Here is a 10262-nt window from a genome sequence, read left to right as displayed (position 1 = left end):
GACCCAGTTTTATAGAGTACAAGAGCAAAGTGACTGTGTTGTTCCAGAGTGCACTTATGTCTACATATGCAGGAGCTTCCTCAGATCTGTGCACTGTTAAATGTGTCTTAATGCTGCTCTCTGGTGGTGTGACTGCAGTTCTGGATGGATGGAGGGAGGAATCATGGATCTGCCTCAAGCTTTGTCCTGTTCCTGCTACAATAGCCTTTTTACCAACAAAATACCATATCAAGGTAAGTGTTCACCAACTTTGTCTCAGTCATGATCCCTTCTTGCAGCACCTCATGCTGTGTTCTTTATATCAGGTATAGAAGCCTGACAATGTCAATCGTTTTACAATCAACACATCAGACATTACACATTTTCTCCTGTAGGTACAGTTTACTGCCATGCAACATTTTTCCATAATCAGCAAAGTCTAACTAACTAAGAGGAAGAAATGTAAGTGCATATCCCTCGAGGATGCTGATGGCCCGTTGACCTTTACTCCACCAGTTTGTCATTTATTATTCACTCATTCAGTGGAATTTCTCAGCCTCTCATCAGGAAATTGGCTCCAAAGTTTTGAAAGCACCTTTTTGGTTCCATCCATACTTTTTGCATAAATTCACCTAAAATAGGACATACATTACACTGGCATTCACTGTTATTACTGTGAAGGTGAATCAATCATGACCTGTTACTTAGATTAAACATTTCCTCTGGAATATAAACAGTTTGAAGAATTACATTGGTGTGTTTTTAATTATCCGTAACAATAAAGCAATGCAGATATTAAACCATACAATACTATCATTATGTCAGGGAGCGTTGAGCAGAGCCGTGGACACCTGACACTTATTTACGGATGCAGTGCTGTGGAAAGCACAGGCCAACTGCTCTTTCCCCGTCAGGTGCTTTGAGTATCCAACCTGTGGGCCAGGAGGTTTTGTGTAACATAGCCTGGGGTTCCTATTGATAATAATTCCCAGGTGCAGATGGATGGCTGATGAGAGGGGAAACCTCCGGTCGAGTCTCCAGCTTTGCTTCTGTGGGGTCAGATGTGATGTAGTGACCCTTGGAGGTCAGATCAGCAGGAGCAGAAGAAAGCTCAGTTGAGAAAAATACATGATATGGATGCTTTTATCGATTTAAAGCAATCAATTATTATTATTAAACTCAACTCAGGTTTTAAAAAGAAATGTTTTTTTTATTATTAAAATTATATTGGGTCACATTTACATGTGGTTAACAAAAGAAATCGAGCATGCATATGTGTGTTAACGTCTACTATATTGCATGGTAAAAATAACATAATATTTAGCTTTGTCATACAAAATCAATATTTGAAGTGGTTTGTTGAAGGCGACCTCAGAGTTTGAGTTTCACTTTCCAATAACTGAATACTTTGGCATTATTTTTTACATAGTTGTTGCCCAAAAGATTAGAAAGTGAACTCTTTCCAAGTGAATTCATTTCTTGAGACCACACTGACACACTGACTAATAGAGTCTATTTTCACACATAGGCATTTTTTCCAAACTGCCTCGAGGGTTCCCCTGTTTCCTTATGAAGACTGTTGGTCATCTTGTTGTGCTTGTTGCGAGCGTCCACAAAAGATGCAGCTCCACTGTAGGAGAATTCAGTTCTGGAAACAAGAAAAAAAGAATAAAAATTAAAATTTAGGGTAACTTAGCAATTGAGGTAACATAGTAACTGTTGGGTCGCTGATGGTAAAATGTTCTTTGTGGATAAATAGAAGCATGTTTTCATTTCCATGAAACCCTGATATCAGAAAAGTATGAAACAAGCAGGTGTGACACATCTTTTTGACATAAGAATAGAGAGAAGCTGTGTCTATACAATCCAACTTTGATGTTATAGTTGTATTTGTGGACTTTTGGATGAGGTGTAAAAATCTTTGCCACAGGATGTGGTCTAACAAAGGTCGCTCTTTAAAGGTACAGTTATTTATTACTGGTCATCTCCTGGTCATCTTTCATGTATGAAACAAGTGAGTTTGTCCAAAAAGAGCAAATAGCCACAAACCAAAAATCCATAAATATTTCAGCAACCTGTTGATAAGATTAAAGCATTTTATACAATCTAAGAACGACTCCATCCACATAAACTTGAAGCCCAAACCATCAAATAAATAGGACGAAATGGCAGAGTGAGCGCAGAGTGGAGAGAGACCATGAGATGGCGCTAATCCTCAAACACTGGACCGCCAAGGTTTTTCTTTGAAAGGTAAATTCTGACATTAACATGGTTACATGCTATGTCAATTTTAACAGTAGGATGCATAGCAGGGCTATTTTGTCATCTTTTCCATGCCATAATATTTGAGCCGCATGTGCCAGTCACCATTAAGAAGAACAGGGGGTTGAGGGGTTGGGATTAATGCCTGTATACTTCTGCATTTTATTATATCTCTCTTTTTACTCTCCTTTAATCACCTCCTTTTAACTTTTATATTCTGCTCTAAATTGTCTTGTCTCCATAACTTTGTACTGTTTATGTTGCTATCAGGACTCCTTGCAAGAAGAGACCTACTATCTCAATGGGAACTTCCTGGCTAAATAGAGGATGAATAAAACAAGAAATTTGACAAAGTGGTTGATCATCAGATGTCCCTGCTGACCAGGGGACAAAATTGATAAAACTGAGATATTTTTGTTGTTTAAACAGGTAATTTAAAACAATTGTTTTCTGGTTGCTCCAAAATTCACCCAGAAGCAAAAATAAATCTTTAAATATTTGACTACTTACTACTTACTAATCACTATAATCAACAGATAACACAGTGTTAAGGTTTGTTCCCCACATTAGACAGGCTCTGTTTTGATTTTTGCTTGTTAAATGTCTTCTTATGTATTTTAATAATTTAATGTTTTAATGTTGTTACCCCACAGTGATGATGAAAATGATGCTCCAGGATGTCAACAAAAAAAAAGAAACCTCTTAGTTTGTTTAATACAATACTTGTACAAGTACCTGTGCACAGTCAAGGTGACTTTCACTTCTAAAATGTCCTCATTGTAACAAAGGAAACATTCAGCCATCATTGGCAATCATGCGTTTGGCCTGCAGGTTCAGTAATTATGAGACAAGATGTTGAAAAAGATTACTGGATGTTTTCTCTCTATTGCAGTTTAAGTAATTATTTAAATTTAGTGTTCTAAACTCTGCCGTTTAAAGTCCGATTTTCTCGAAGTCTGTGAAGCTCATGACAGATGTGGAATTACAGCTTTCGCCTCTTGCCTGAGACCGAATCCTTCAGAGAGGGAGAGACAGAAGACAAGGCCTCCCAGGACACACAGCACAGATCCAGCCCAGCCGATGAAGAGAGCAGCTCCCAGCTCAAACCTGAGAAGGTGACACATTATAATTACGATAACATTTGATCCGGCTGTTGATCAAATCTGTCTTTTGATTGCGAAAACTTACTTTTGAGCAATAAAGAGTGGATCAAAGAAGTCAGTTGTGATCCTGCGAGCATATATCGAGCATGCAATCATGCAGCACAGGCCTATGGAGAGAAATAAAAGCTTTTTTTAATTTAACAACCTGACTAAAATCTAACCAGAACAAAATGGAAGGAGTTCCTGTTTTTATCGATCAAATGCAGATTTTACCACTGATGATGAAGTGGAAGCCGGAGAGGACAGTCAGACGAGCTTTGGTTGTCTCTGAACCTCCTATTTTTGTGCACTTCATTCCCACTAGGGCGAGGGCGGCACCGAAGAAGCCCAGACACACAGCAGTGATCATCAGACCCCGACACACCTGGATATAAGCTTCATGACAGGGAGGTGGGGACAACCTTAGTGCCTTTAGTGGTTGTAAACATGTTTGGCTTGTGATGTAAAGCATCGTCTTCTCGTGAATTGCAATAGTTGTACTTTGACTGATTCACACAGATGCAATGAGCAAATACCAAATCAAAGAATACACATTACATGCATATCCATATATTTATTTAGTCATTCACATATGCATAAAACACCATTTAAATTAACATATAGCCCTCAAAAGTAGCATGAGAAAGCATTTTCTACCTCAAAAGTAAGGTAGATGTAAAATCATATTGACACTATTCCATAGTAACTCAATTGCCCTTCTATAAAATAAACCTAAATGAATTAAGATATCAAATTAGCTTTCTTGCCTTGGGCAGCACTTTTAATCTCTGAAAGTTATTTTTAAATGATTTGCATGATCTTGTAGTCAACCAGTCTGGAGCTCTTTGCTGTAATAGAACTTGTGAGTTTAGTGTTGTGCACATCATTTCCATATTATTTAATATTTAATTTCCTTTGTCAAGAGTATGTTTGCTTTTTAAATCACAACTCAAGCTCATTACATCAGGTTTGCTAGTTCACATATTCGGGTGGCGTGAGACAAGAGATTCCACCATCACTCGAGAAAATATTGTCAAATAGAATTGTCACATTTTATACCCCCATCTGATTCATCTCAGGGCCATTTGAATAGTCTTATGGACAGGTTTAGAAAAAAATGCAGCTTTCTAAAAAACAGTAAGACTTTTTTTTTTTTTAGTTAAATCCATTCAATCTATGTTATGTGGTGCAAAACTTCTATAGATTGCACCTCATTAACTATTAAATGATACTACGTGAATGCATTAAAGTGACTTAATACAAATGAAAATGATAAGCAGATGGTAATTGCCACTATCAGGTAATGGTGACCACTGTGTGACTGTATGACTTTCTCAGATTGCTTTATTTGGACACATTAGGATGTCGTATCGGTTCAGCTGTGATGGCCTTTAGCTTTAAATGTGGCCTTTGTTTATGGCCTGGAGCCAGTGTCGGAAAAAGAAAGATCAAGTTCCAGATGCATGTGATTACAATGCTCGTCATTCATCCACAAAAACAACAAAGGTTGAAGATTTTATGACGGTAATTCACCATCATCGTGAGCAGAACTCACCATCTAGAGCCAGCATTGAAGGGAAGTCCTTGCAGTTTGACACACCAGTGGAATCAGTGACACAAGTTTTCCACAAGTTGGACCAGAATGTGGCTGTGGTGATGACCGTCCCGTCCACAGAGGACACCTTCCAGTAATCTGTGGGCAGAGTTGATGACACAAGGATCCAGCCAGAGATGGTCAGGAGAAAGGCCACAATCTCTGTTGCCATGTTGCCCATTTTTCTCCCTCAGGACCTCCTGGAGGTCTGTGCTGGGAAAAGGACAGAGATCTTTTCCTCACAAGTGTCAGAGAGGAGGTGGGAGGGTCGGTCCCGGACAGGTGCGTCAGCATTGGCAGTTCTGCAGAATTTTGCTTCCCTTTCACCTGCTCTGCTAAGCATCGACATCTCAGAGCCAATACCTTTCAATGCACATCATTCACTGACTCACAATTAGTTGTTGTGTGCGTTGTGTTTGTGTTTAGTGATGGAAGGGTAAACGGTTGCACACACACACACACACACACACACACACACACACACACACACACACACACACACACACACACACACACCAATCATCACTTTACGCAGTGTCTGCAATGGGATCTGCAGTGAGAGGAAGTCTTTAATTGAAAGGATCTGAAAAGTCTTTGACAGAGAGGGAACACAAGCTCGGAGAGATTGTATCGTGTATTGGATTAGTGAGTGATGTTGTGTGTTCTACGGTGTTTCAAGTCCTCAGCACTAAATGAATGAAGATTGGTCAAAAAGGTAGAACACATATTTGTTTTATACTGGTGTTACACTGGGACAGCGCCATCAAGTGGCAGAGAGTAGAAACTGCTTCTATAGCTCAAGGCTTTTCCTCGTTTATCTGCTTGTGCGTGTGTGTGTGTGTGTGTGTGTGTGTGTGTGTGTGTGTGTGCACTGTGGGGACTTTGTCAATGATCTTTCCTCATTAAGATATGAAAACTAGTTTTCGTGTGTAAGCACTTGTATTTATTTCTCAGTGAAGTCCAAAACATACAGTACAAACCTGTCTTTGTGGGTTATTTTGTCTGGGCCCCATAACTTTAAACCTGCTCGGGCTAGGTTAAGGGTTAAGGGTTAAGGTTAGGAACTTAGTTGTGATGGTTAAGGTTAAGGAGCTGGAGAGTGTTATGTCAATGTGTCCTCACTAAAATATAAAAACAAGTTTGTGTGTCCATCCCATTTTTTATCAGATGAGCTAAAGCATTTATTCACCACCACCATGCACCTGTATTTTCAAAATGTTATTTCGCTTTACAAATTTGACAGACGTTCATAGCAAATTCTGTTGATTAGGGCGATCCTGTCACTTCCTCTTGCACCACGAGCAGGGCCGGCCCTGTGCATAATTTTTGCCCTAGGCCCCCACCCCCCTCACACACACACGCATACACACACCACAGTTGTTTCTAGGAACACAATTTGTAACACCGAAGACAAACAGAGCGATTTTCCATGAAAAAGTGAAACATGTAGATGAATGTCAGCTAGTCCTGTTGACCACAACAATGATAATAAACAAATCATGAGACACTTTATAGTATGGTCGTCAACAGTGATGTTTACAATAGGAATATGGACAGTGCAAAAGAAAAAAAAAGAGTAATAAATAATAGTTAAAGGTGCGTTATGTAATAAATCTAAAGCAACTGGCCATAAAATCCTCCTTATATGTCACAGAGACTCAGGAATAATGTTCATATAACAAACTGAACTCACCAACAACAACAGTACAGACAAATTATTTGGATTAAAAAAAAATCTTTTGCAGACTGAAAATCATGTTTATGTTTTGAAATCATGTTTTGGCATGTGACACCACCTACCACCGTCTACCAATCATTGCAGTCAGTAGAGTCTCAAATGCCGAGCAACCACAGGTTGCCAGTCACCTCAGAAAACGAAACCTAAAAGACCTCGGTATTTTGAATTTGAATGTAGTAACTGTTTTTGGCCACATTCTACATATGGCACCTTTAATGGTAATAAAAAAATACATACATCAAATGGTAAAATAAACAAAACACGTGTGAACATTCGCTCATGCTCTGTCTTTGTTCTGTCTTTCTTGATGTGTTCAATAAAGTGAAGACATCCAGAAATAATGTACGTTCACACAACAAATAAATCCATGCCCTAAGACATTTGCACAGTTATGTTTATTCAGACGAGCTAACAAATATTAAAACTTTCATGAATTTCCTGCCCATTTGTTTTCTTAAGTAACAGACTATACTTAACCTCAGGGGTTGAGTGAATGCAGGCTTAACGTACATTTTACTGGTGTCTTTTTGTGCAAATGGTGTCATCACATCTCTGTCACTAAAAAGTTACATAGAGTTTCTTGTGTCAAAGGTGCCTTGGGTTGGTGGATTACAAAACCTATTTAGTCACATTAGAAGAAGAGCTGCTTCATATCTGCTTATATCCCATTCACACAAACATGAACTCTGTATCTGTCTCGTGTTCTTGTTCTCTACACATTTTATCAGTGTGTTTGTCATATTCTGTTCTGTGCTGGGACCTTTTTAATATCAACAGTACATTTGGTGATTAGATTGTTCTCATAGGACCGCATGGTGTAGTTTAACAGTTATTATCATTGACAGTAAGGTGGTCAGAGTGAAAACAAAGACAATAAAGTGGAAAAGAGTGAATTTGGGGTGAACTCTGGCTTCCTGTTTGTCTCGACATTGAAAATCGTACAAAGTTTGTTGTGTCTGTGGTCTCACACGTTTTTAAATGTAATTAGAATTGAAAGTTCTCCAGTGTGGAGCAGGGTTAAAGTAAAACACTTTCTACACATTTACCAAACACAAAATACTAAATTATGGTGGTTAATTTAAAAATGGCATTTATTGTAATTCCATTCATTTATGATGAGATTTGTTAAACCAGTCATGAACGTGAGCAGACGGAGCAGCCAATAGCAGAAGAGCACAACATTTTCCAGCCAATCACGTGTCCGTGATGCAGCAGTCATCACTTAATGCTTTTTTTTTTCTTCCATTGATTTGGTGTCTTGTGTGTCCAGGTGCATACTGTAACTCTCTCTCTCTCTCACACACACACACACACACACACACACGGCGTGGTGGGTCCTACCTCCGCGGCTCTACTCCACACCCGGAGCAGAGGCTATCTGAGCGGATACAGCTGCTGCTGAACAAGCGCCATGGAGAGAGTCGGGAAAGAACCCAAGACGAACCCAGCGGCGACGGCCAATATTCTGTCAAAGTTATTTTTCTGGTAAGTTGACCAAACTGTTGTCATGTATTTAAATGTATTGAACTTTTTTTTAACTATTGAATTATATTGAATTAAATATAGATAATTGGAAAAAGCAATCACAAAATGACATTTATCAGACTGCTGCCATTTATATTGTCCAATAAAATGTGACCAGTTGCCCTCTACACATGACTTAATACAATTAAGCACAGGGGCGTAAATATTACTCGAATTAATCGATTATTAGTCATTACTAAATTAATCGTCTACTCAGTGGCGTGCACAGACATTTTGGGGGGCAGGTGCTTGAAAAATAAGGGCACTTTGTGCCGCATGTGGATGCAAAATGATGGAAAATTAAGAGGATTATTTACAGTGTAATGTATCTTTTTTTAATTAACTTATGTTTTTCAGTTATTTACAGTATTGTATTGTTCTATATATTGATATTGTTTTATAATGTGGGTTCTTTACAGTGTAATGTTTTTTTTTTACTAAGTTTATATAGTTTTTAAAATCTGTTTACAGTATTTTATTGTTCTTTACATATTTTCACATACTTTTTAATTACAAGGTTTTTATTTGCTCCATATAAGAACAAAATTATCTTTTTTTTGTTTTGTGGACAAAACAAGACATTTCAGAACGTCATCATTTCCAGTTTTAAAAAAACAACAACATTTTCTGACATTTTATAGATCTAATGAATGCTTAATTAATCAAGAAAAGAATCAACATATTACTCCGTTATGAAAATTATCATTAGTAGCAGCCCTAGTAAGCACTCAAACTACCAATTCTATAATGGCCATAGAGTAGCTCCCATTTGACTGCTCATATGTTATTTAAATATTTAGTATTACATGTAAGAATAAATACATCCTCAATGTTTGAGTTTGCATGAATAAACATTATGAGATAAAATTGACAAATGAATGTCGCATTAACGAGTTTAAGCAACATTATAATAAAAATAATATATAATTAAGGAAGTGGGGGCAAGCAAAGTTCACACAAAGTTCCATTGTTACATCTGATAATTAGTTTTATTATTATTGTTAGTATATTATTAGTAGTATTATTGTTATCATATCATCATATTTATGACCAAAACACAGGTTGAAATGATTTCACTGTGTACATCTAAGGCAGGATGTTGCGATTATTGCAAAAGTATTGTGATTTAGAATATATATGTTACCATTTTTATGAACTTTCCATATGGTTCCATTCCTACTTCAAATGTACACAGTGGTAAAAGTATCGTTTGGCAGCCCATCACTCATCCCTACTTTAACTTGATGCATTTATGTGTATTTCTTTCCAAATGCTCCTCTGGCTTCTGGGATTATTCCTCGCTCAGTTGGGTCAACCCTATATTCTTCATTGGAAGCAAACGCAGGATGGAGGAAGAAGATATGTATGAAGTCCTTCTGGAGGACAAGTCGGAAATAGTGGGTCAGCGCATGCAGAGGTAGAAAAGCTTTTTGTGTTTCTGTCACAGTATTGTATTGTTTTACCAGTGCTATAATGATCATACAGTACAATTATTCCTCAATCAATTTATTGAAACATCCAGAAAATATGGGAAACATGAATGCAGTTTCGAAAAAAAGGGGTGGAATTGGGATTCAGCCTAAATGTATTGTCTAAAAAGCCACACTTCCCATTATAAAACATAAAAGCTAAACCTCACTGTTACATATTGTACATGCTTTGTACATCCATTTACAGCACCGTTTGCCTCACTTGTTAGTTAAATGTTCATGTTGTGTTTTAAGTATTATTGCCAAGTGAACTTCCAATTACTCATATTGCTTGACTTCTGATGTTGCACATAACGGTTTATATACACGACAGATTCTGGGACAATGAGCGACAGAAGGCAGCCAAAGAAATGAGGACACCCAAATTCAGAAGTGCCATCATCAAATGCTTCCTGAAAGAATATCTACCACTTGGATCAATGACTTTATTGCTGGTCAGTGTTGTCTGTTTTCAGTTTTTGGAATGTGAATTGGGCCATAAACTCTGCCTCCTAAATGCTGCTCTGTTTTGTTAAAATTCATGCATGCTAAAA

General features: G+C 37.7%; 2 protein-coding genes across 2 annotated transcripts in view; one reads left to right on the top strand and one right to left on the bottom strand.

Moving 5' to 3' along the window:
• Nucleotides 1–800: 800 nt before the first annotated feature.
• On the bottom strand, nt 801–5158 carry cldn10a (claudin 10a; the record flags this gene model as incomplete). Its single annotated transcript, XM_083897525.1, has 6 exons — nt 801–911; nt 1504–1627; nt 3244–3348; nt 3430–3511; nt 3618–3779; nt 4939–5158. 6 exons carry the CDS (start codon nt 5156–5158, stop codon nt 801–803), a joined length of 804 nt encoding a protein of 267 aa, XP_083753651.1.
• A 2968-nt stretch (nt 5159–8126) lies between these two features.
• LOC310933837 (ATP-binding cassette sub-family C member 4-like) overlaps nt 8127–10262 on the top strand; it is a gene marked incomplete at both ends in the record, with an annotated part of 47335 nt that continues 45199 nt past the window's right edge. Inside the window, 3 exons of the mRNA XM_083897407.1 lie at nt 8127–8200; nt 9546–9656; nt 10043–10163. Coding sequence (XP_083753533.1) covers nt 8127–8200; nt 9546–9656; nt 10043–10163 — 306 coding nt within the window. The remainder of the gene's footprint in view (nt 8201–9545; nt 9657–10042; nt 10164–10262) is intronic.

The sequence above is a fragment of the Microchirus variegatus genome (genome assembly GCF_963457635.1).
Source record: "Microchirus variegatus genome assembly, chromosome: 1".
Classification (NCBI taxonomy): domain Eukaryota; kingdom Metazoa; phylum Chordata; class Actinopteri; order Pleuronectiformes; family Soleidae; genus Microchirus; species Microchirus variegatus.
Note: the sequence above shows the minus strand (reverse complement) of the source record. Positions and strands in the feature narration are given on the sequence as shown.